The 26926-nt window shown below is 43.7% G+C and overlaps 1 protein-coding gene across 1 annotated transcript in view; it reads right to left on the reverse strand.

Moving 5' to 3' along the window:
• The window catches only part of IQGAP1 (IQ motif containing GTPase activating protein 1), a 109696-nt gene that overhangs the window by 8944 nt on the left and 73826 nt on the right, over positions 1-26926 (reverse strand). The window contains exons 16-35 of the mRNA XM_025436877.3: positions 23160-23250; positions 22808-22975; positions 21930-22072; positions 17264-17434; positions 16495-16578; positions 16326-16397; positions 16165-16234; positions 15602-15810; positions 14847-15002; positions 14461-14624; positions 13546-13770; positions 9527-9667; positions 9227-9311; positions 7957-8189; positions 7222-7354; positions 6103-6205; positions 5470-5605; positions 4975-5062; positions 2310-2522; positions 1198-1364 (exon numbers count right to left, since the gene is read on the reverse strand). Coding sequence (XP_025292662.1) covers positions 1198-1364; positions 2310-2522; positions 4975-5062; positions 5470-5605; positions 6103-6205; positions 7222-7354; positions 7957-8189; positions 9227-9311; positions 9527-9667; positions 13546-13770; positions 14461-14624; positions 14847-15002; positions 15602-15810; positions 16165-16234; positions 16326-16397; positions 16495-16578; positions 17264-17434; positions 21930-22072; positions 22808-22975; positions 23160-23250 — 2852 coding nt within the window. The remainder of the gene's footprint in view (positions 1-1197; positions 1365-2309; positions 2523-4974; positions 5063-5469; positions 5606-6102; positions 6206-7221; positions 7355-7956; positions 8190-9226; positions 9312-9526; positions 9668-13545; positions 13771-14460; positions 14625-14846; positions 15003-15601; positions 15811-16164; positions 16235-16325; positions 16398-16494; positions 16579-17263; positions 17435-21929; positions 22073-22807; positions 22976-23159; positions 23251-26926) is intronic.

The raw sequence follows: 26926 nt of genomic DNA on the forward strand, positions 1-26926 counted from the left end.
TTATCTTCAAAAATATTCTCACATTTGCAAAATCTATGTACAAGAAGTTATTTGGTACAGAATTTTTTAATAACTGGAAACACAAATATCCATCATTAGAGAACTGACCATATCAATTGTTATATCCATGTGTGCAATGGGATACTGCAAGCCATTAACACAGAAAGAAAGACTTAGCTCTCTGCTTAGAATACCTAGAAGCAATGACGACCCTGTACCAATGAGCACATCTAATGTCTAGATCTTGGTTTCTAAACACCATTCTTCATTTGAAGGGGCCAGCAATGCTTGGGAGAAATAGCTAATTCCAAGCCTGGGAGGGAAAAGTACAAGTTGAACCAGAAACACCTATGCCTATATAAAGTCAGGAAGTGGTCAAAGAAGAAATGTCAAAAGATCACAGGAGCCCTCTGTAAGCCAGGCCTGACTTTTATCCCTGCATATCAGCCCTGCCCCACCTCAGTCTTCCAGGGAGGCAAAGAGAGAGCCAGAGTGCAGGTGGAAGAGTAAGGAAGCCAGAGAAGGTAAAATGTCCAAAACAGGTGAATCTAGATGAAGGGCGAATGGGTATTTATTATTCTAGTCTCTCAACCTTTCTCAAATTGGAAAATTCTTAAACTGAAAAGTGAGAAGAACAAAATAAACTAACCCTAGTCATTACTACGGATAGAACTTGCACCTATCAACCCATCCCCCTGGGTTCTCAGTTTCCTTCCCTATAAAACAGGCATGTTGCTGGTTGTGGCTTGTGCCAGGAAGGCCACATCAGATTTTCATTGGTGACTGGAAAAAAGCTGGAGTCTGGGATCCTGTGTCCCCAGGTGGTATAGAGAGAGGCCAAGAGATCAAAATACCTATCATATTCCTTAAGTGATTGTGAGGCACATCTGGGTATGGGGAGCACTAACTAACTTCTTTCCATGATTCTTTCATTTCTAGGGCCAAGAAGATCTTTTAGAACAAGGGCTGCTTAGAAATAAGCACCTTGAAATCCCCCCTACTTAATTCATTTACATTATACAACAACAAATGGAACTAGAAAATCATGCAAAGAATTAAAAGCAAAATAAAGAATTAAAGGAATAATTAGACCCAGCATGTTTTAAGTAAAAACTTCCAAGGTCACTTCCATTGCCTCTACTTCTTTTCCCCCGACATCGATTCTTAAAAAAAAAAAAACAAAAAAAAAAAACTCACTTGCCCTTGCTGGCCAAGTTATCCAAGCAGGTTTTGATGTAGCTTTTATAGTAATCCACTTGCTCTCCGTAGAAGGTGGCCTTCGAGTTCAGAGCAGCATAGGTTTGTTGCAATTTCACCAGTTCGGCCTTCCTCCTCTGTCGGTATCTCCGCTGATTCCGAATGTCCTAAGACACAATCATTGAAATTAGGAAAATGATGGTAGGTATCACATGCTTCTTGAATTGTCCATACTGGAGCCCAGCAGTGCTTAGCCCTGCTTGCATGACCACACTTTCTTAACAGGAAGCAATTTATGTTAAAAAAAAATTAGCAGAGGGGGATCCCTGGGTGGCTGAGCGGTTTAGCACCTGCCTTCGGCCCAGGGCGTGATCCTGGAGACCCAGGATCAGGTTCCGCATCAGGCTCCCTGCATGGAGCCTGCTTCTCCCTTTGCCTGTGTCTCTGCCTCTCTCTCTCTCTCTCTCTGTGTCTCTCATGAATAAATAAATAAAATCTTTAAAAAAATAATAATTAGCAAAGAAATTCAGATCTCATCAGTCTTTTTCCCCCATCTGTATTTTCTAGAGATAGGGAAATGTGTTACTTTTACAGACTTCCACATTCTTAGCATTTACTTGCAAAGCTGCCTTAAATCTCTCAAATATATTGTCAGGAGAGGGAAGAAAACACCATTTTACCACCTCAATCACCAACCTCCCTGATGGGCATGGTACCTCCTTACTGGGCCAGCAGTGAACATCTGCACCAGGGCCCCTTACTTGTGAAGATGCACACAAATCAAGAATTCCACGACCAACTTGATGTAAATTTATACGTCACAGTAATCACTAAAAAGATCTAGAGGAATTCTTTAAGGCCAAAGACAAATCAAGACACAGGAAGCTCTAGTTAGGGTCTTTTCCCTATTGATTTAGGTCATGGAATAAGTCATCAAAGGGCAGGCAAAATCCTGGTGTTGGAAAAGTCAAAAACAATTCCTCAGAGAAGAAGACACCAATCTGCCTGCGCCCTGAAGGTTTGTTGTCATCTGAATAGCTACTGTCACTTCACAAGCCTCTGAGACTGAGTTTACACATGGCCAAGCCATCACTGTCCCCCATATGTAGTACCTTGGCAATGTCATTGATCAGCTCCTGGTATCTGTTCTTTGGGTCCACTGTCCCCAACTCTGTTAGCTTCTTCAAGCCTGACTGGATTTTATCCTTCTTCTCCTGAAGGGTGAGGTTGCTGTCTTCCTTCACAAATTGTGACTTTTTCATCTTGTCAGGAGTTTTGGCATCACGAATAGCACGTCTCTGCATGGCCCTCTGATGTTCTGCTTCCTAAAGATACAGAAAAGAGAAAGAAGTTGCTGGCAAGTCCACCACACTAATCCAAAACTTCAATCTACAGAGCATATCCACACGTGGATTTATACAGCTGTTAAACTCCATTCTGGAAACAAGGGAACAAACCTGCCCTCTGACAACTGACAGAGAAACTGCATGGAGCACAGGCAGATCTCTTTTCATCTAGAGATAACATTGATGAAGTCACATGGCCTCTAGGACTTCTTTCCTGGATCCTCATGTACAGTTAGAGATTGGGATCCAGTGGCTACGAAATCCCTCGTTTTTTTCTATTACATTTTGGGATGTGAGAGCTATTTAATTTTACTTGAAACACAGCTTTATCCATTGGTGAATGTTATAATCACACCAAGCAATACTGGTGCTCAGTCAATTCTTGCTAATGCTTTTTGCCATGTTGGCCAGGCTGGATCATGCTGAAGGCTTCCCTTTGCTTCCAAGCATGCTGCAAATGCCAGTATCTACAGAATGAAAAGTCCTGTCCTTGATTCTTTTTTCCCAGTCAACATCCAACATTTGCCCATTATGTCCCTGCCAGACAGGACCCACACTGCTGGTCCATTCTTTTTTTTTGCTTTCTTTCTTCTTTAGCTCCTTGCAATCTGGCTTCTACATCTCCACTCCCATGGCCAATTATTACCCGCCCCCCACGCTGAATCTAGTGCTTTTTCTTAGTTGTCACCTTACTCGTACCCTCTGTATTTTCTCCTTGCCTTAGGCATGATTTTGGTAATTCCAAGTGACCTGTGGCAGTTTCTAACTGTTCATTCTCAATACTTCAGTGATCACCTCTATGCTGACAGATCCTAATCTTCGTGGCTAAGGCTCTGGTCCACATTTTGAACTATTTGTACCAGGATGCTCACATTTGGAATGCCTTGTAATTCTTCCCAAACTGGAGCAACTCCTTCTCCCAGATCACCCTTCTCTCCTAATGTCAAGACCACTCTGCCTCACAAAACATGAAGAGCATAAACCCTGGTGTCAGAACGTGATCCAAGTTCTGCCACTACAAGCAGATGATCTTGGGCAAGCTATGTGACCTCTAAGGGTCTTAGACTCCTCGTCTGTGAAATGGATGGGAATAGCAGGAGAGGATGACAAGACTCACCTCATCTGTGGAAGATGGGAATAGCAGGAGAGGAAATGAAAGAACACAGGTGAAAGCACCAAACTAACAGTAGGCTCTCATTAAAGACTGGTTCCCTGCTTCAAACATTCCCTGCTTCAAACTTCCTTTCAGGTTAAACAAGGTGCAGTATTGGCTATGATTCTTTTCTTGCCTCTCACACACATCTAGTCAATTACTAATCATAGCATCTAAAAGCTGAGAATTCATGGTTTGAAAACCATTCAAACAATGGTTTTCAAAGAGTGCTCAGCCATAAGGGATTCCCACACGATCTTGAAGTCCCAGAGGGTGGGGCTGCAAGAGCCCCATTCCTGGTGCTACCAGAGTAGCTCCCATTTTTCCTGCTTTATACTTGGGCTTCCGGGTAAACACTCATCTAACAAAAAGGATTCCTGTGCTCAAAATTTGAAACAAATGACCTACATTTCACAAATGCAAAAGAGGTGTCTTAAACATGAAGTGCATCATCCATCCTTCCCACTGCTGAACTGCCCCCCCCTCCCCCAGCCAACAGGGCCTGGGACTCTATCTATCACACACCTAGATTGCTCAGCTCTTGTCTGCTCTGATAGCACTGCCTAACTGATCAGTACTAAATGGTCCCACAGTTACAAAAGCTCTTTACTCAGGATCTGCCTGATCCTACTTCATTTGTTCTCATGTCTTACTCCTCATGACTCGCCCTCACTACATCTTCATTCTAGATATGTCAGTCTGGTCACATCGTGCCCTTCCCTCCTTCATCCTCTGCCTGTGGGAACTCTCCTGCTCATGACACCTCTCGTCGTCTATGCACAACCAGACCCATCCCTGCCCACTAAGGGAGGCTTGAATCCTGCTTCCTCCTGATGCTCTGCTCCTCACTGGCCTCTTTCCAGAACTGCCGCATTTGGTTTTCTAATTATTTCAGGTACATATACCACACTTCTCCAACCAGATCATGAGTCCATTGAGTTTTGGAGTCACATCCTGTACTTTTCTTCTATCTACCAAGGCACTTAACAAAATTCTAACGATATAATATTTGATAGATTCCTAGACAGACTCGCTGACTCTGCTTCAGTAAGTTAAATTAACACACACAGACTGCAGGTTATGTGCCTTGAGCCTCACGCCCTAAGAGCACCTGCCTCTTGATGTAGGAGCCAACAATGTTCTCAGAGGGCCCTAATCACCACCTCACCCAGCTCATGCACCAGCTGCTGGATTGGATTACTGTGTTCTGGTCCCCGCTGCAGGTTGCTACCTCCTAGTATCTGGGTTCCACCTCCATGTTGAACCCCTGACTTTTACCTGTTCACTGGTGGCTGGTGTTTCTAGGATTTCAGTTAAGGTCTCGCCTGGCTGGAACCGGATGACATCCACAATTAAACGTTTCGTGCTGAAAGGAGATGCGGGAAGAGTGTAAAATCACCAGGTGTTCCACCTTCCTCTCAAACGGAGCTAGGCAGCAGCAGTACACTTTGAACTGTACATGAGTACATGCCATCTCCCAAAGGTCCCACCGAGTAGCTGCAAACACAAGGCACTCCTGGGCCCAGGTTTATTTATTCAATAACAACAGCATGAGTACCAGGGTTAGGATTTCTTAGGTGTAAATCTCACTTTAGCATCTTAGCAAATAGGGACATAAGTCTTGTGCTGAGGATAATAGATAAAGAGACCAGAACCACGAGGGGCTTAAAAGGCCAAGGTGATGGCTTCAGGTATGAACAAGTGGATACATCCGCCGAGGCCAAGGGATCTCTGTGCTATGTTTACCTCATTCTTCTCACTTCTAGTACTCACTTCAGCAGGATAGTCCGAGCATCCATCTCTGCATTTTCATCCCCAGGCACATCAAACTTGTTGGTTAGTGTGAGAGACACTTCTGTCTTAGCCAGTGCCTCCTTATTAGGGTCATTTAAATTGCCAGCGCTCTCTCCTACGGTTTGGGGAGAGTAGAGAGGATCAGTATAATAGAAGAGATACTGGAGAGGATACACTAATACAAGGAAAAGAAAATGCAAGCCTAAGAAAATACTTGAATAAGCCAACATTTACACTATGGCAAGGACACTCTTCCTGAGAAATAGACTAAATGCCAAATAATAAAAACAAAGGATCCATAATAAAATAATTTCATAAATGTTTAACAAGTCATTTTAATAACTGTAACATGACAAATCTCTCCTAAGATATTCTGTTCATTTCCTTTACAGAACTTTTATTTTAATTATAGGATTAAGTGTATATTATACACATGTAAACTTCTCTCTTCCATTGGATCTCAATTCCTCACAAACAGGAGTGGATCTCATCTGTTTTCTTCCCTCATGCACACGCAGAGCTCGGGTAGTGCAGAAATGGACGAGGTGGCAGTTATAGCACTCTTCTAGCACCTTCCCTGTCACTTTTTGGGCAGTTAAGTCAGAACTTTACCTATTAGGGACTCGATGGTGGGCACCTCGCCCAGGTCGTCCAGCAGCTCATGGATTGGATCATTGTGCTCTGGAGCGATGGCATCCTGGTGATCCAACAGGAGCTGCATCGAATACCCAGTAGTCAAGTCCATGCATGACACTCAGCCCATCAGCCCTTAGCCCCACCAACAAGGCCAAACAGCATACAAGGGGTCAGATAACAAAGCTCCTGCATTCAAAGAACTGGCAGGCCATCCTCAGCAAACTAACGTAAGTAAATGATATACTACAAAGCATCGTGCTGGCCTCTGTTGAATGACTTATGGGATAATGCATGGAGAGGAAATACCGGTTCTCTCTCAACCTTGTAGATACAAGGGATTTAAGTGGACCCTACAAGGGAGAGAACAACAAAACTACAGACTTCTATGTTCAAAGTCACCAACGTACCTACAACCAGTTCAAATAACTCACATGCATACTTATACTTAATGTGTACCATATACGGCATCTCCTAGTTCAGAGAAAAGTGCACAGGATCCATGTTGTCCCCATATTAAGGGTTCTCAAGCAGACTTAAGATACTATTACCCTAGGAGATGCCCTCAGAAATTTCCCTTACATTTTATATACTTCTTCACTTCCTGTTCTATATACCCCCGAAGGAGAAAGGAATGAATTATAAAAATATTGAGGAAAAGAGGAACACTCAAGGGAAAATCAATCCTAAGGGCCACAGAGGAAAAAGTGGGTATTTTAGATGCTAGAAAAATAACACCGAGGGCCAGGATAAACAGAAGAAGTAAAAACAGTATTTTATCAAGTCCCTAGATGGGTGCTCACAATGGAGACTATGCAGCCCACCCATGGAGACTGTTTCAGCAGGCTTGTGGTGGGGTCCGGAAACTTCATTTGTGACTATCAGCCCAGGTGACTCTGATGTAGAGGGCCTGGGATCACTTTGAGATATTTAGAAGGTCTTTTTAATACACAAAGAAAGAAACAGCAAGGCAGATGTGAGGTCTGCAAGATCAAAGGAAGGTAAGGTATCTGGCTTTCCAGAGATGGTAAGCAGCACCCAGGGGAGGCAATTAAGGCTAGAGCAATGAAACTAAGTAATTAAAGAAAAAATACTTACAGTGTGGGTGTTGATGATTTCACCAATGGAAATGTAGATCACTGGTTTGGTGAGGGTCACTAAATCAGAATATTCATCCACATTAAATTTATCCTGAAGCTCGGGGACATCACAAGCAGTTTGGAAAAACCGTCTGAAAATAAACATGAGAGCCAGACCCTTAGGTGACACATATGTGAAAAGCTGGCCAGAGGACATCCCACAAACCTCTGGAGCAATGAGTTCAAAGAGAAGCCAGGCAAGGCCGTTGATTCCAAAGAAGTTACACATGTCCGCTGGGCTTCATGGCCTTGGGGTGGTGGTTCTAATAACTTCTCCCTCCACCCAGTTTTAATTCCACCCACAAGAACCGCTCACCCATCATTTAAAACAGTTTGCGAATACCGGAGTCATTAGGCAAACCAACTTTATCTCTAAGACAATGCCATGAACTCAGAACTGGATGTTTAATTTACTAATGTTGAAAGCACTCTTGATTCTTTGCTGATTACAAAGTAACACATGCCTAATGTGGATTCACTGCATTTATGTTAAGTGCGGTCTATTTTGTTGGAATACATTTTAACAGCTCAAAATCCCCTTTACCACCTCCAGGGGCTATGAGCATATCAAACACCTATCCTATAGTATGGCAGGGCCCAGGCAAAGTCAAGTATGTATTTAATCTTGTCCTGACATTCAGAGATAGAAACACACCCACAGGACCTTTTAAGTACCTTATTCCTTTTCCCCTACCTGAATTTCTGGTAGGACTGGGAGAGATACTCATTAATGATGCCCAGGTGAGCATTATCTCCCAGAAACATCTTATTGGAAGCTGCATGCTGGAGCATCTTTGCAATGGAGCCCAGATTTCGGCGTTGGTCTGTGGTGAGCTGGCCTCCTGCCGACAGGTCAATGATGTCAAAGGCATCAGGAGCAACGATGGCAGGATTCATGTATCGATAGTAAAGCAAATTACCAATAATCTGGGAACAGATGAAAAAGAAAGACAGCTGTGAAAAACCACTCCACCAGGTAAGCCACAAATGACTTTGCTAGCAAAGAAAACCAGAAAATGCAGTCCTGTGAGGAAAAGTAAAACACTATGCACGCATACACACACATGCATGCATGCACGCATGCACACACTTTCTCTCGAGGCTGAAACTAAAACAACAGAAGATCCCTCGGTTGGATGCAGACAAAAAGAAAATAACAGAACCAAATATCACTATAATGAAAGAGCAGGTCCAGAAGGTAATCACTATAGACTTAAAATCTGTCACTAAGCGTTTTAGGGCATCCTTTGTTCACATATCAGGGCAGCAAATAAGGCTACTATCACCCACGTGACCTAATTAGCAATGTGTTATATGTTCACACACACCCCATCCTCATGCTGCTGACTTTAGTGGTGGACAAGTTCATGCCTCTGAAATTAAAGCCACTCAACACACATCTCCTCCACAGAAGAATTCAAGGACAGTCACAGCATTTCCCCTGGAGTTTCATTCCAAAAAACAAAACAAAAAAATTTAATTCACCTGAATAGAAAGTCTAGAATCGAGGCCTCATTGTAGGAAAGCACAGAACTAGGAGAGAGAAGAAAAAAGCGTTCAGATTAAGGGGGGGAAAGGAAGGAGCACAGCCAAGTAAGAAAAAGAGTGATCAGCAACAGCCTTAGCAGAAACCACGGTGCTTGCTGCCATTCACCCCGCCACCAGCAGAGGGTGCAATTCTTCAGCGAAAAGACAGGACTCGGAGAAATTCTCTCAAGACAGGAAAGTCACCTCCTCTACTTGTTTGATGTCTGTGTGCCAAACAATAAGGGAACTACACAGGGACTAGGAGAGGTATCATTTACTATTTACAATCATTTTCAAGAGCTCACCGCCAATGGCAAACTACTGCTGGAACCTGCGCTTGCACACTTGCTGAAGCTCTCAGGTTGGGCCTTGTTTTCTAACTTTTTCCTCAAAGGGCTACTGGAAGGACAAGGAAGTGCCAATGTCCAGATTCTTACCTTTAGCAGCTCATCCTCACCAGCATCAGGGAACTTCTCATGTAATGAGTCCTTCAGCACTTTGGCAATGAAGCGCATCCCATACCTGTGGGATGGACAGACTGCCGTGAGAGCGGCCGGAACAGGGGTGCCAGTCATACTAGGTGTGGGGGCAGTCATACTGAGGGGGATCATACCGGTGGGGGAGTCATACTGAGGGGGATCGTACCAAGGGGACAGTCATACTGGAGGCATCATACTGGATGGGGGCGGGGGGAGTCATACTGGGCTCTATCTGGGGTCACAACCCATGGCACTCACGGGATTTTGTCCACAGAGCTGATGATGGCTGAGAGGAACTTGTCTGTCACTGCCCGCATGTTCCTGATGGAGTTGTCTAGACGTGTCTTGACCTCTTCATGAGCCAGAGCCTGCTCAGGGGTCACATCATAGGGTAGTTTGCTGGGAAAGTAAAAATCATCCCCAACTGTGTTAGTTAACAGCCAGGAGCAGCCTGAGGCAGGACTGTGTCTTTCAGAAACAGACCCAGAGAGATAAGGTAAGTTGTTCGTTGCTCACAGAGCTGCTAAATGGTAGCGCCAGATGCTGAGCTCTGGTTTTCAGCTGTGAACTGGGTGCCTATCACGATGTGCCAGGCACTATGATAGGCCCTTGGGATAAAAGGTACATAAGACATGATAGCTCCTGAGTCTCTCACAATCTGGTAGGAGAGACACACAGATACCAGTAAACATATTGTGACACAGATTCACAGACAAGGGGCTGCCACACAGATGGGAGGAATTGAGGAAAACTTAAGGAAAGGACACCTGAATTCAGGATAAAGGGGGAAAAAAACTGTCTTCCAGGAAGGAATATCAAAAGCAAAACAATGGAAGAGAAGGAGAAACAAGGTGGTCGAGTAAAGAGGGGCCAGCTTGTGGAGAGCCCTGTATATAACACTAAGGTCTGCATTCTCCTAGAAGCCAGGGAGAGCTACTAACAGGTAGCAGACATGAATTTGAGGAAGATTTCTCTGGTCCCCCATGAAGAATGAATGAAAGATGGATAGTCACAGATGAAGAGATGGGTCAGTGCCACAGCCTGATCAAGACATGATGAGGGCACAAACAAGGATGCAGCAGTGGGGACCAAGGGGACAGGTCTGAGATGCTATGGGGACACAGTCAGTGGGAATTGGTGACCCTCTGGGTACTGGTGAGGGAAGTGACAGATACATAGAGGAACTGAAGCCTGAAGAGCTATTAAGATCCCTCAGGGAGAGAGTATGGAGCTTGAAGAAACAGGCAGGAAAACAGCAGGCATGCTAGGCTTAATTGGGGAAGATAGGAGGGACTGAAAGACAAAAATGAAATGCAGGGGCCAAGGTTCCAGAACCGTCAATGAGGTCAAAAAGTAGTAAGGATGATCCTAGATAAGCTGGGTGGTCTGGGTCCCATCAAGACAGAGGCAGGGGGAGACTTGGCATACCCAGGAGAGGCAGCAATGTGACCACAGCAACGGATTACAGTGATCGGGCCACAAGCCAAGGATGCCAACAGCCCCCAGAGAGTGAAGAGGCAAGGAACGAATTTTGCCCTAGAGCCTCCTGGGGAGCTCAGCCCTGCTGACATGGTGCTCTCCGCCCACTGGTACTGATTTCAGATTTCTGGTCTCCTGAACAAGGAGAGAGTCAATTTCTGTTGGTTAAATAAGATTATCATATATTTTATTATTTGTAAGCTGTGTTCCATACCTCTTTTCTATCAATAAACTGTGTAACTTTATGTGTAAACGACATTTTATAAAAAGTAGTAATGCGGGCAGCCCGGGTGGCTCAGCAGTTTAGCGCCGCTTTCATTCAGCCCAGGGCGTGATCCCACGGTACTGGGATCGAGTCCTGCATTGGGCTCCCAGCAGGGAGCCTGCTTCTCCCTCTGCCTGTGTCTCTGCCTCTCTCTCTCTCTGTGTCTCTCATGAATAAATAAAATATTTTTTAAAATTTTAAAAAAAGAAGTAGTAATGAGAAAGGTAATACACATACTCAACAAAGCAGAATGTTACATTCCTCAGATTTTAGAGGTGAAATTCTCTAGAGGGAACCAGGCTCAGTCTGCTCTGTATCTGGTGGTCTAAGCTCAAGGATCCATGATACCTACAGGAAGGATGGGCACCCACTGCACCTTCCAGATATCAGTAGCAAGAATGTGTTGAAACCAATTTCCATTTTATGAAAAACAAAGTAAGACACCAGTTTGTGATAGTCAGAAGAAAAAAAAAACCCTGAAATGTCTACTAGAACTTTGATCTAAAATGGACTCATGGACTGCGAGAAGGATATCTTAGTACCCTTGAGCCAGTCAGTGCCCTGTCATCTAAGGATGGCCTGGGTTGCCAGCAAAACTTCCCAGGCGAGTACTGAATCTGTTGGCCACATTCCAAGATTTGAGCCTGAGGAGTACAAGGCAAAACAAAAATGGACTTTTCACTACATCAGCAATGATCTGCCTCCAGGTAACAGATTTTTTTTTAAAAGATTTTATTTATTTATTTATTCAGAGAGACCCAGGGAGAGAGAGAGAGAGAGAGAGAGAGAGAGAGAGAGAGGGGCAGAGACACAGGCAGAGGGAGAAGCAGGCTCCATGCAGGGAGCCCGACGTGGGACTGGATCCAGGGTCTCCAGGATCACACCCCGGGCTGCAGGCGGCGCCAAACTGCTGCGCCACCAGGGCTGCCCTCCAGGTAACAGATTGACACATTACTGAGAAATGGATCAGGTGCTGGATGATCCCAACAGGGGCTAAGGCCCTTTCAGTCAGTAGAATGTCTGTTCTCTACCCAGAGTGCACCTTCCTCTTTGCCTGGGGGCCAGGTACCTGGAAAGGAGCATGATGCTGAGCAGCACTATTCAAAGTATGAGCTGGTACCAGTCTATAGATCAGTCCAGGATGGGAAGAGGCCTGAGCCAGATGTAATCAACACACTAGGTCCTTCCCTAGTAAATCTGGCTATGAAAAAAACCAGCTGAACTAAGCAATGTGCTGAGAGACACAGTGGATTTTTCACTTACTGGTTCAGAGCAACAGTACGGAGAGCCACTCCTCAGCTCCAGAAAACTTCACGCAAGACCTAACTCTCTACAACAACCGGGAGAAACCACCCTTGACCAAGCTGCTCAACCCTCTCTTGTCCTCACTCAAGCTGGATAAAACCAGAAACATGCTGGCTCTCTGACCTTTATTTTCCCAGCATTATGCACATCAGACTGACACACCTTTCTTTAGATATGTTAATGTTGGTGGTTCAACTCCCATCCTGGCCCAACCCTCCCCCAGGATTCAAGGGCAGCCCCACACCATCCCCAGATCTTTATTATTTTTTTTTCTTTTAAAGATTGATTGACTGATTGATTTGACACACACAGAGGCAGAGACACAGGCAGAGGGAGAAGCAGGCTCCACACAGGGAGCCTGATGCAGGACCCGATCCCGGGACTCCAGGATCACGCCCTGGGCAAAAGGCAGGCGCCAAACTGCTGAGCCACCCAGGGATCCCTCCAGCTCTTTCTTTTTTAAAAATGGTTTTATTTATTTATTCATGAGAGACAGAGAGAGAGAGAGGCAGAGACATAGGCAGAGGGATAAGCAGGCTCCTATAGGGAGCCTAATGTGGGACTCGATCTCGGGACTCCGGGATCACACCCTGAGCTAAAGGCAGATGCTCAACCACTGAGCTACCCCCAGAGTCCCCGCAGCTCTTTAATGAAACACGGTGATCTCACACACAGAAGTCTTCCCATCCAACTGCATCTTCAGTGATGTCAGTGTCCCTTTAGGTCCTGGACTCCCAAGCTCCTTCCACCTTCGGGCATGAATACTCTGCTCCAAGCTCTCAGCAAGTCTGGCCCCATCTTAATCTTTAGGTTTCAGCTAAATGAAATTTCACCTTCTCAGAGAGGCTTTCCCTACCCACTCTGCCTGAGCTGGCTCCCTCTTGCAATTTTCCATTATAGTTCCCCAGGCAAGGCTTGGTAAAATTGTTAATTTGTAATTTCATTTTTATGCACCTGTCTCTCCCATGCAATAAACTATGAACAGGGGGCAGAGAGCCTGTTTTGTTCATTACTGTATTACTATATGTATATATCTAACACAGTGCCTGGCACACAATAAGCACTCAATAAGTAATTTGCTGAGTATATGGATCAATTACCAGGTCAAAAATTTAAAGAAGAGGTTTCTAAGGAAAAGCTATTTGAACATTACAAATCAAAGGTTAACTGCTTAAAAAAGAAAATCATGAAAATAGGAAAGGAAAAGATGTTGCAGTTGTTACCATACCTTGCTTCTCCCGTCTGAGACTCCATCTGATTGACCCAAGATTTGTATATATCCACAGGGTCAGTTTTGATGTTGAGAGACTTGTCATCCATAATCTCCTTCACGACAGGGGCCAGGATCTGTCTAAGGGCATTCTGGCCCCGGGCACCTCGGTTGAAACTCACAACCATCTTAATAACTGTAGGATTTCCTGTCACGATCTCTTGAACTTGATCAACTTTTGACCTATAAAACATCAGATACAAACTTAAACTAATCACAGAATCTTTTTTTTTTTTTTTAATTTATTTATGATAGTCACAGAGAGAGAGAGAGAGGCAGAGACACAGGCAGAGGGAGAAGCAGGCTCCATGCACCGGGAGCCCGACATGGGATTCAATCCCGGGTCTCCAGGATCGCGCCCTGGGCCAAAGGCAGGCGCCAAACCACTGCGCCACCCAGGGATCCCATAATCACAGAATCTATTAATGTAAAGACAGAGTTTCTACTTAAAGAAAGGCTCCATCCTCCAGAAAGAGAAACAGCTGAAAGAGTGCTCTTTCTCTAGAAACATTCCCTGACAAACCTGAATCCAGGACCCTCCTGTTGTTTGCAGACTCAATCATGGGAACATGAATGGTCCTTTATTAGATAAATATGTGGAATCTTCATGTTTGGATCAGTTCTTTAAAAATCATATCTTAATATAGAATCTTCCTAAAATCACTTTAGTAAATCTCTTAATCTACCACCTCCCTGAAGCAGCAACATATTAGACTCGTGATGTAAAAACTAGAAGCTTCTCTCAAGTATGCATCTCACATAGATCATGGTGTTAACTGAGGTCAGGCAGTGGTATGGGCAGGCCTGACTCTCAAACTGTGAGTGTGAGTGATGGTGGGACAGGTCCCATGCCCAGCAGCAACCCATTCATACTTGATCTCCTCCTGGAGTGCTGTCTTAAAGAGCCGAAGGAGCAGGTACTCCTCTCGCTGGTTGGATGCGTAGTTGTATAGGGTAAAGATTACAGAGTCCATGAACTTGGTGGACTTGTTCTGGGGCATCTGAAAAATCAGCTTCGCCAGATAGGTGGGGTTGGTCTGAAATAAAACCAAGGAATAAGTAATTTCTAGGTAATATAAAGGCTGGCACAAATATTCAAGTTCTTTTAAACTTGAAGGATTAGAATGTGCATTAGTAATAAATAAAAATAACACAGCTCTTTCCTTACCCCTTAGTGGAAGCCAGAAATAGAGATGTATGGGAAAGGCTTCCTTGTGGGAAATAAGCTAAATCTTACAAGATCAACTCCAGCCACTCACCTGCAATAAATAAAACAGGTGTTGATAAGCTTCCAGTTTTTCTCTCTTCTCCTTGCTCAATGCCTTGAGACCTCCCTTCTGCTTATTCAGCATCATCATATCAGACAACTGTTCCTTATTTTTCTTGGTAAGTTTTTTACTGTGGGAAACCACATCCTGGAAACGAAAGCATACACATAAATCAAAAAGCTTTGAAAGATGAAACTGGATACTGTAGGAAAGGTCATTTAGCACCAAAAAAAAAAAAAAAAATACATCTGCTGCACTGGCAGATCCCATTAACTATTTTAGAATCACTACACTGTACCCTATCTTCAGCACACCAATCAAATCTCTTACTTCCACCTCCCTATTAAGAACTTGCACCATAAAAACATCCAAGTACTCAGGAAACCAGCTTCTGGGAATCTATAATAAAAATACAGTCTTAAATACCATAAAAGCTACATATTCACTGAGACATTAACTGCAATGTTATTTGTAATAAAAACTTGAAAAACAACCTAAATGTCTGATGGGTGCTGCCATTAAAAATAGTGTTTATGATTAAATCCTTTAATCCTTTAATTAAATCCTTTTCTCTATTTAAAATTTCACTACTGAGTTATTTAGTTTCCTACGTAATTTTTAAAGGATATGTGGCATTAGCCAAGAAGAAAGCCAGCCTCCACCCTCCCTGCAAGTCAGAATAGGTGAGGCAGGGGGTACTGAGTAGGACGAAGGGCCCCGAGGCCTCTGCTGGTGCTGGACCATACCTGCAGTGTGATTTTATTTTTCACGAGCAGTCCAATTTTGATATCCATGAGATTGAGGTCATTCTCCAGCTGCTGGTTAGAACGAATGAGGGTAATGACCTCTTCTCTCATCTTCATCAGATCAAGCTCCTCCTGAAAATCTTGGTCACTTTGGTCAAGCAGGTGGACAAATTTTCGGACCACAATCATAGGAGGGTCCTCGGCATTGACTAACAGAAAGAAAGAACGTGTGAGATGGGTAATGGAATTACCAGAAAAAGTTCTAAGTCTTGGGGAAATGTCAGCATTGTCTTGAAATAATAACTTTATACACACATAAGATGTTTATTTTTGAGATATGCAAAGACAACCAGCAAGTGCAGTCTTTTTGGTCATGCCACAGGTTAATACAGCAAGCAGCAAGACATGTAGCCACGGGTTAATGGAGAGACTTACGTCACGAGCAGCACCCTAGCCCCCAAGCCTTGCCTTCAGGACCAGAAAAGAGATCCGTGGAGAATACCCAGAACCTGATGGCTCTCAACCACGGCCTCAACTCCTGTCTGCCGAGCACAGTTACTCACTGAGAGTCTTGTAGTCATCACGAGCTTTGTTTGCCCGAATAAAAGCCTGGATTTTGATAATGTCATTTATCTAAGCAACAAAGAAGAAGAAATTCCTTTGTTTGTTCATCAAAAATACAGCAAAACGAATTCTACTGGTCCTTATACCCAAGGGTACTTACATGGTCTCGGAAATACTGCAGGCGATCTCTATAGCGCTTTCTAGCTTGGTGCATCCTAGTCAGGGACTGAATCTGTGGAAGACAGAGCCTGAAAATTAGGACAGTCCTTCTTCTCAAGACCTAGTGCACTCAAAACTCCACACTGAGAAACACTACGGGACTACTATACCTTTACAACTTCATCTTTGTGGGCACGCAGGTAAGCTAAGCGGTCCTGATATGCCTTCTTCTGCTTGTAACCTCTCCATTGTGACTGAAATCATCAAAAGTTATAGTTGATATATTACTTCCCAAGGATCAGAGGAAGTAAAAAAATCTCATCTTCATCGATTACCCAAGAGCAATTCATGATGAAACTTCCAAAGGACTATGCCCAGCAGTGACAGGGGAATGAGGGCACTGGGCTGTACTGGAGGGCACATGGCTACCTCCCACTTCCCTAATATTGCCATAGCCCTTCATTCCTATTAAGGGCACCCACACAAGTTCTCTTCTTGGCTCCTTACAGCAAATCAGGTGAAGACGATAAATGTTAGTATCCCCATGCACAGATGAAGAAGCAACTTAAGAGGAGGCTTAGCACTCCCTGGCAGGGCGGGGCCTTAATTCCTAACTCAAAATTTTTCCCGTGATGCCACTACCCTGTCACTGTAATCAAACCACAGCTGTTTCCCCTCAATATTCAAATCTGACACAAAGGAATGGTGTTATAAATTACCCAAGAACTGCCTCTGGGCTGGACAACTCACCACTACCCCATCTAGCACACTTTGATTATTGTGATTGTATCAGTAATAAAGAGGATGCACTTGTCAAAAAAAAAGGAGAGACCAAGAAGTCAGAGGGCAATAATCACTCTCATTTGATTCTAAGAGCTGTCTGCCTACTACCCCTGCTCTGGAATCCCACTGGCTGCCTGCAGAACGGGCTCTGGATACCTGAATGCAGGTGATGGCAGGGATTTGTTTCTTCAGGAAGTTCATCCTGGATCGGAATTCCTGTCGAACCAAGTATCCACGGCAGCAAGCCTGCAGCCTGGTGATCAAGCCTTCATTGGCTAGCCAAAGCTGTTCTCGGTTGTATGCAGCTGTCACCCCAGAGATGGAGCTCTGAAAAGGCATTCAGCCATATTGGGAGACATACATAGCAGAGAATGGACACAACTTTAACCAATCTCACCCACAGCGCACACACCGACCCTCAGGGCTTTCCAAGTCTGTCCCACAGTAGGGGGCTGTAGGAATGAAGATGTCAAATCTATTTCTCAGGGCCAACACTGACTGCCGAGAACTGCATTCGGACGAGAGGACAGAGTGGCAGGTACAACACAGGGCTGGGTACCAAGTCCCAGAAGCCCCTACAATGCTCACAGTGGAGGAAGGAAGCAGGGGGAAGTGGCTGGATTGCAAATGGCCCTGACAAGTAGCCTAGAGCATGTGGGCTGTGACCACAGGCACTGGAGAACCGGCAAAATTTCCAACAAAGGAATCCAGCCAGGAGTCTTATTTTTAGAAAAGCAGCACTGTTATCAGAGGAGCTGGCAGGTTGGTGTCAACGGGTGAATCAGAATGTGGTTACTGTAATCCAAGGAAGGGGTGACCCAGGTCTGAGTGGGGGCAGCAAGAACATCTGGTTATTCCCCTCCCCCCCCCCATTTTCCTTGGTATCAGAGCCTTGATAGGTTTTTCTGGCCAATAGCACATACAATTAAAAGACTACATAAGCTGGGGATGTAAGTGGCCCATGCAGTGTAAGCAGAAGTAGTTCGGGAAGACCTTTGGGAAAGCTGCTTAAGAGAGAGACAGCTGGCCTCATGCCTTCTTTGCTCTCCTTCGCTTCCTCCTACTCTGCCTGGTAACTGGATGGAAGGAGCTCCAAGCTGTCATTCTGGATGACAAGGTGACCTTGAGAGTGGAAACCACATGGTAAGAATGTCAGAGCAGAAAGACAGATGGACCCTGGGAACAGATGCCACGGTGGAGCCACCACACCTTTGCTGGACTGCCCAACTCCGGGATTATTTTATGTGAGAAAAAAATACACCTTTATATACTATCGCAGCCTGTTTTTCTGTGAGACTGTCTGAGGTGTCTGCTGGACTTCTAGACAAATAGAAAGGCAGAGCTGGTGGTTAGAAGGAGGAGTCTGGAGGTACAAAATCTGGGGTTCACAAGCACAAAGGAGCGAGCTGGAACCACAGACCTGAATGAGGCCCCTGAGGAAGAACAAAGGAGAAGGAGGCCAATGGAATCCTGTTGTGGTTCAAGTGGAACGAAGGCAGGCATCGAGGGAGATTAAGATGGAAGAGAAGAGGGAAGTGGGAGAACCAGAAGAGAATCACATTAAGGAAGCCAAAGAGTTGCAAGTTTAAGGAAGAGAACACAGTGAGAGGTCAAATATGAGGAGATTTCCTAACTGAACCTGGCAATTAAAAGGCTATCAAGAAGTTCTAAAGTAAGAGTTTTACAGGGTGTCTGGATGGCTCAGTTAAACACCTGCCTTTGGCTCAGGTCATGATCCTGGGGATCATGAGTGGGGAGTCTGCTGCTCTCTCCGCCCACCTCCTGCTCACACACTTTCTGTCTGAAATAAAATCTTAAAAAAAAAAAAAAAGTTTTACTAAAGTAAAGGCTGGACAGGAAACTGTATTGCTGTGAGCTAAGTGAGTGGTAATGGGCAATGAATTAGTGAGGGGCAGATTAACTTTTAAGGCATTCAGCAAGAAGAAACAGTGACAAGTTTGTAGGCAAGGCCAAATCAGGAAAGTTCCACAGGCTTTAAAAATACTTGTCTTTTTTTTTTTTTTTTAACCCCTACAATGAAGGCAACAAGACTATGTATGTATGCAGGCTACTACTTAAAAGTATACCCCTGGGTCAATGGCATCAGCATCACTGGAGGGCTGGTCAGAAATGCAGATCCCCAGGCCTCATCTCAGACCCACAGAATCCATCTGCACTTTACCAAGATCCCTGGGGAACATTCTCTCTCTCTCTCTCTCTCACACACACACACACACACACACTCTCTCTCTCTCTCTCTCTCTCTCTCTCTCTCTTTCTCTCCACTCTGAATTCAGAAAAGCACAGATCCAGGTGACATAGAAGAATTTTCAGAACTATGAGAGGAGGAGGAGTACAAGCTGTATAATAAACTAGAAAAATGAGAATGAAATCAGGGACAAAATGAACAATAAGTTTTGGAAAAGAAAATGATGAAGGATTCAGTGAAAATCCAGATTCAGTGAAAATCCAGATTCACTGAAAGTACAGGAAGTGGGGAGTGGGAGAATCCAATTTGATGGCCACTATTTTTCTTTTTTTAGGGAGGTTAGTTCATGCACCAAAATGAAGCAACACCCTTCCCCTTTTTTAAATTCTATATAGGTCCATATGCAAAATACTAAGTAGGAGTGTCTCTGTAGAGGTTAATGAGCTAAACAAAAGAGTGACTCAAAAAAAAAGCTAAAAATCACTCTGCTAAAGAGGTGGCCAGGCTTGCTTACTGTGGCACGTTAAGCCCTTGAATTCAACTTGAGCCTCTTTTTGCATACTGGCAGTGCTTGTCTCCCCATAAATGGCCCATGTTTCCCCAGTCCTTTGGGCCTTTCCCCACACACAGTCCCTTTCTCTTTTCCACACCTGCTGAAATATTATCTGTGCTTTCTCCAGAACAAGATTAACTGCTTCCTAGACATTCCTCTACGTCACTGTTTTTTAGAGCATTTGTCTCTGTCACCTCACTCTGCAGGACTCAGTTCTGGGCTGTTTTCATCAAAACACTGTGAACAACAGGAAGCCAGAGACTCTGCTACATTGTTACATCAAACTGAACACTCACCCAGTCTGAGGGCTTTCCTTAAATTTCATCATGGTGAAATCATTAGCAGAGAAGATGAAATGCCAGGAAGGTAAGAGGAGAACTTCAAGCATAGGACACAAACCTGGCCCTCTAAATAATGGGACTATTTCACTTTTTACATATGTAGGTATCACAATTATTCTACACAGGATCTGGGGAAGCAGATGGCCTTTACTGTCCTCTCTCTAGGAATCTTTGTGCCTATTAGTATCATCTTGGGGTGCCTGGTTGGCTCAGTCCACAGAGCACCTACCTGACTCTTGATTTCAAGGTCATGAGTTTGAGCCCTAAGCCCCATGAGTTTGAGCCCCATAGTTTTAAGAGATTACTTAAAATAAATAAATAAATGAAATGAAATGAAAATAACATTTCTAAATATGACCTCACTGAAAATTTCCCCTCAATAACCTTTTCCTCTCTTTTAATGTTCATTAGACAATTCTAGTTTAATGAGCATTAGCTCAGCACTAAGTAATGTGAAGAGTGCTCAAGAGGGGGCACCTGGGTAGCTCAGTGATTGAGTATCTACCTTTGGCTCAGGTCCTGATCCCAGGGTCCTGGGATCAAGTCCTGCAACGGGCTCCCCTCAGGGAGCCTGCTTGTCCCTCTGCCTACATCTCTGCTTCTCTCTCTGTGTCTCTCATGAATAAATAAATAAAATCTTAAAAAAAAATCCAAGTTGGTTAAATTCTGAATTAATATGAAGTTTTGAGGGGGCTTCAAATGAAGTTGGGAGGGGAAAGAAAAGAGAATTTTAAAAAGATTCACTGAGAAGGGGTGCCTGGCCGGCTCAGTGTGAGAAGCATGAGCCTCCTGATCTCAGGGTCCTGAGTTCGAGCCCCATAAGGGTGTAGAGATTACTTAAATAAACTTCAAAACAAAACAAAACAAAACATGGAGGATGTAACATTTGAGATGCTTGTATCCAGAAGGATAGAAGTCTGACAGATATAGATGGCAGGGAATGAACATCCCATGACAGCAGGGACATGTGTTATCCATAGCTTAGACCATAGCCTGTTACAATCAAGGTGTTAAGTAACTGCCAAATGAGTGAGCAAACTCCAATAAGAAAAAACAGCATAAGCAAACACACGGAGGATGGGGGAAAAAGCTATTTCAAAGCAGCTATTAAAAAAATGCTATGCTTATTTAAAAGTACAAGTTATATTCTAAAACAGCAGTTTCAGGTGCCCGGGTGGGCTCAGTCGGTGAAGTATCTGCCTTCAGCTCAGGTCATGATCCCAGGGTCCTGGAATCAAGCCCCACATTGAGCTTCCTGCTCCAAGAGAGCCTGCTTCTCCCTCCCCCTCTGTCCCTCCTCCTGCTTGTGCTCACGTGCTCTCTCTCTCTCAAATAAGTAAAATCTTTCAAAAAAATTAAAAAACAGCAGTTTGGAATTTGTGGAGCAGTCGAAAGAAGAGAGTGGAAAGGCAAATGAGAGAGATTAATAGTAACTGTATTTAACAAGGAGTCAGAACAACTTTTCATTTTGCCTTTTTCCTGATCTAAGTTTTCTTTAATGAGCACACAATTTACCTGACTTCATCTTACAGTTCTGATGCTTTACTAACTTAGGCCCTAGTCATTCCCCAAACACTAGGAAAAAAGCTAGTCCACATAGTTCATTACATAGCCTTCATTTTAGTCTAAGGCTTCTAACCATAGCCCCTGTCCTCTTCACTAATATTCGCTCTAGAACACATTCTCTCAGCTCTGCTCTCATGAGAAAATGGGACCTACCTGGATCTCCTCCCGAGAAAGCTGCATTGAATTCTGCACAAAGTCCGAGGGTTCCTCCCATCCTCCTTCCTGGGTCTCCAGATTGTGATAGTAATAGTATCCACCTTTAACCCAGTGCTTCACCCACTTGCTGTTATTATCTCCTGACAGAAAATAAAGGAAAGATAAAAGAAACCCAGGACCACACTTCCCACACTCATATATCTAACACTGCAGGATTATTCTGGCCAGGGTTAACACTTTAAATAGAACCATTCCAAAAGCCTGTTCCTTGCATCTCTAAGAGTAAAGAGGCATCCTAAGTCCCTCTAAAATCATGGCTTTGTCATGTCTCATTTAGTTCACTCATTTCTGTTATAAAAAGGAAACATGAAATCCAATTGTGGAACTAACCTTGACTTTGTTCCTTCCAAAGCCTGCATCTAAGACCTTGTGTGTCAGAAAACTATTCTGATTAAAAGATCTGCAAACATTCAGCTTCTCCAGTTAATACAAAAAAGCCATGCAATAGGATGAAAAATTTTATCTCTATTCCCCTCTTTCTGCAGATAAATGACTTTTAACTATCTATAGACTTAGGCAATCAGAATTAATGACGCCCTATGAAAGATAAAGAGTCAAATATTTGGATCCTTCTTGTCTTTTCAGAAAATTGACCTTTTTTAACACAGCTGCCCTCAAGGAGGTGGGGAGGTGAGAAAAAAAATATTATATATATATATACATATATATATATAAATAGGGGTATTATCTCCTTAGGGGCTTTAAAATAAGCCTAAATACTGTGCTTCTACACTAAAGTATCTTTCCCTACAGCTGTCCCCTCATAGATTCAAGCTCTTCTTTTCAACGCAGGTACATATTTCCCCATAACTCACCTGCTGCCAGTTTTTTCTTCTTAGCTTCAGCAAGGTCACTCTGGTAAGTTTCACCACATTCAGGGATGACTCCATATAAGCCGACATCAGGAGAACGAAGGGCACTCAGTGTCTTGGCAACATCACCACTCTCCACTGCCTCATTAATGGCATAGATTCCTAGGGCAACTGTCTCAGAAGAGAATTATCACCAGAATAGTTCAGAAAGTGTCTAAAGCACACACATCTTCACAATCTGTTCGCCCCCCTGCCCCCACTCCATCCCTCTATCAAACTCAATACTGAGATGGGGAACATGGCACCAACCCCCCCACCCCCTCCACAGAAACAGAAACAAGCAAGTGATACATACACTTCTGTGCTTCCTGGGTATCTTTGTTGGACTGCCAGATTCCACCTTGAATTTCATCCAACCACAACACAGCTGACTCGTCCTGTGTTTCCTACACACCATTAAAAAGCAAAACAACATTACAATCATGTACAAGTGATCAAGGTGGCTTCTGAGGCCCACTCAGATGTAGAATAAGTTTCAAAAACACAGGACACATCAAATAGTCAACAGGAAGACGCTGGGCATCAAAAAACTGGTAAAAGATGCAAGGAGACATGCCTCAGATGCAGGTGAGGGGCACATGAAGACGGAGGCAAGTGGTTCAGGAGGTCAAGAGCAACTAGCAGTAGCAAAAGGACCAAAAAGGGAAGGGGCCTAAGGACTGCATTAATGTGACTAGGGCCATGCTATGAATATGAATATGTAGTATTTTGTAGAAAGCCCTCTTTGCCAACAAAACTGAAAGGAAGTTAATATTCTCTATGATTACTGTTTTTTAGACCATCAGACTTTATCAGAGGTAAAGCCAGGTGTCATTACAGGCAATGCTCCATATCCTCAGTTTAAATTCTAAAACGTGAACGTTAAATCAGTTGTTGGAAACTTAAAAACACATAATCCACACAAAAATATAATTAACGGTGATTAGTTTCCTCAGCATGGACAACAAAAGCCTCACAGGGCCATAGTGCAGTCTGACTTGAATATTGGAGACACACAAATGAAATAGAAGTGGTGCTTAGTTTCCCTCTTTCTAAATGTCTTTGACTTTTTTTTTGAGACAAAGTGCACGAGCTGGATGGTAGGGAGGTGCAAAGGGAGAGGGAACATCTTAGGCAGGCTCCTCACTCAGCATGGAGCCTGATACAGGGCTCAATCTCATGACCCTGAGATCATGACCTGATCCAAAATCGAGTCTGTGCTTAACTGACTGAACCACACAGGGGCCCCCAACGTTTTTTTGTTTTTGTTTTGTTTTATAAGTAGCTTATTGGCAATCATTTGCTCTGGGAGGCATTTTAAACAGAACTAGATTGGCAGAAATATCCTTCTCTAATATCTTCCAGTTTCCAAGACTACCTACCATTCTCTGATTTGGGTAAGTAGCTCAAGGGTTTGCCCTGGGTACTCACTGCTGCGCGGGTACAGGCAGCACAGTCAATACTCCTAATCTCAGCATGAGAATCAGAAATGGAAACTTCTGATACCAACTTAGATTTCAATGGTCGTACTGAGGTTATAGAAGTTTCAACTATCGGGCAGCCTGGGTGGCTTAGGGGTTTAGCACCACCTTCAGCCCAGGGCATGATCCTGGAGACCCTAGATAGAGTCTCATGTCGGGCTCCCTGCATGGAGCCTGCTTCTCCCTCTGCCTGTGTCTCTGCCTCTGTGTGTGTGTGTCTCATGGATAAATAAAATCTTAAAAAAAAAAAAAGAAGAAGTTTCAACTATCTCCAACAGGGTCCTGTTTGCTAATATTTCCAAGTCTGTATAGAAAGCACTCATCCAGTAGATTAACACATCAGCCTTCTCCACAGGAAGGGAAGCACCTCAGGTTTGAAGTGACCAGGCTCAGAGTCATTTTGGAGATGATCCTGGCAGATCCAACAAAATTAACTGCTTCTCAGGCTTGAGCTAATAGCAAATGGGGTAAATGGCAGATCACAAGTCCATTTGGACTGCTTGGTGAAAATATAATCTGCCAAGGCACCAATGAGATAACTGTGGGCAGGAACCATAACTACGATGCCAGATGAAGCAGGGTCTGGGCTTCAAAGCAAAGTGGACCTTTCACTGCCCTCATGGGGCCCAACAGCCAAAGTCACTAAAGCTCAGAGAAGGCTTCACTATCTTCCCACATTATAGTGGAGGGAGACACAGTGTTTTACTCAGCAGGGCCAAACAGTCTCAAATTCCTGAAATTTATAAAGCAAATTGGTGACAGGATAAGGCCAACAGCAGGCAACAAACATTGAAAGCACTGATTTATTCCTTTCAAATGCAGAGGTTTAGAGAAAAAGATCATTTAAGGGGCAGCCCAGGTGGCTCAGCAGTTTAGTGCCACCTTCAACCCAGGGCCTAATCCTGGAGACCCCAGATGGAGTCCCATGTCGGGCTCCCTGCATGGAGCCTGCTTCTCCCTCTGTCTATGTCGCTGCCTTTCTCTCTCTCTCTCATGAATAAATAAATAAAATCTTTAAAAAGAAAAAAAAAAGAAGAAAGAAAGAGAGAGAGGGAAGGAAGGAAGGAAGGGAGGGAGGGAGGGAGGGAGGGAGGGAGGGAGGGAGGGAGGAAGGAAGGAAGGAAGGAAGGAAGGAAGGAAGGAAGGAAGGAAGGAAGGAAGGAAGGAAGGAAGATCATTTAAGTAAATTATGGTAAGTGCTGGGCTTAGAATCCTAAGAAGCACTGTCCCAATTTTAAGAAACTGACTGTTGGGAAAGAGGAGTACAGACAAATAGAATGCAAGAACAAATCACCTAAGAGCTGCAGAAGTTAGTATGTTCCTACCACTAGTCACTTTCTATTAATGAAAACAGAAAATGGCCACACACAACCCCCCTAAAATCACATGACTAAATACTGGAAATGCAATGCAATAGTTTCAATGTGACACAGTGCGATGAGTCAGCTACAGGTTTGTGATAACTTGAACTGAGAAATCATATGCTAGAGTGCTGGAGGAGGTGCAGTCTTCAACAGAAGGTAGCCTCAAAACCCTCTCAAATATAACAGAAATATTTCCACAGAACTACACTCTTATGGGTTCACTTTTAAGTTGACCACACATCAGATAACTCTGAGCAGAATCTGCCATACACAGAGCTGGGAGGTTTGGCACAATGCTCCTTGCATTCAGAGAAAGGCACAGCTTACCAAGAATTCTGACCATTCAGAGTTGTGCCTTCTCTGCCCCAGGCAAACTAAAGCAAAGCAATTAAAATAAAAACTTCCATGCATACACCTCTAAGAAACAGGTAACAGAGCTACAGTATGGAAGGCAAGAGAAAGAGAATAGATGGGTGTCTCAAGTGTGTCAGGGAAAAATGATATAGCAATACCTCTCACCAGGCAGGAGGAAAGACGACACAAATCACTTCATTCCAGTATAAGGAAAGAACAAGTTCTCTCAGCTCCAATCAGATCCAATAAGACGACAAAAGCCCCAGATCCTCCTGCACACTCTAAAGAGATCACCCAAGGTTAATACAAATCATTGAGCAGAGAGTTAAAACTCTGGGCTAGACATTGTGAAGAAATACTGAGATAAAAAAGATTTAAAGTGAAAATGCTATATAAAATACTCTGAAATACTGCCTCCTAACAACACTAAAGCTTAGCACACTGGCTCCATTTCAGAAGACATAAAGAGAGAGAAACCAGAAATAAGAATCCAAAAAAGTGGGCAATGACTACAGGTAAAAAAGGTAGAGAAGCCACAAAATACAGGGAAAAGAAAGGGAGAAGGGGCAAAAGAATGGCTATTATATACGTATGTGTATATGTGTAAAGGCCAAACTCGCACACCTCTAAAGGGTACTTCTTACTCCTTAAAACTTCCTTAGAAGTCTCTCCTGTTATATGTAGCATGATTTGCATGTGTGATGATAAACAAAATCTATGTTGCAGAATATTGTGTATACATATATGTAATACATGTAATATTATATATCAAACATGCATACCATGCCATATACTATAAACTACAAACATATATAAACTATGTCAACATACTATATACATATGTAAACACACACATACATGAATCTGAATCTATATAACATATG

Source organism: Canis lupus, chromosome 3 (assembly GCF_003254725.2).
Source record: "Canis lupus dingo isolate Sandy chromosome 3, ASM325472v2, whole genome shotgun sequence".
Classification (NCBI taxonomy): Eukaryota; Metazoa; Chordata; class Mammalia; order Carnivora; family Canidae; genus Canis; species Canis lupus.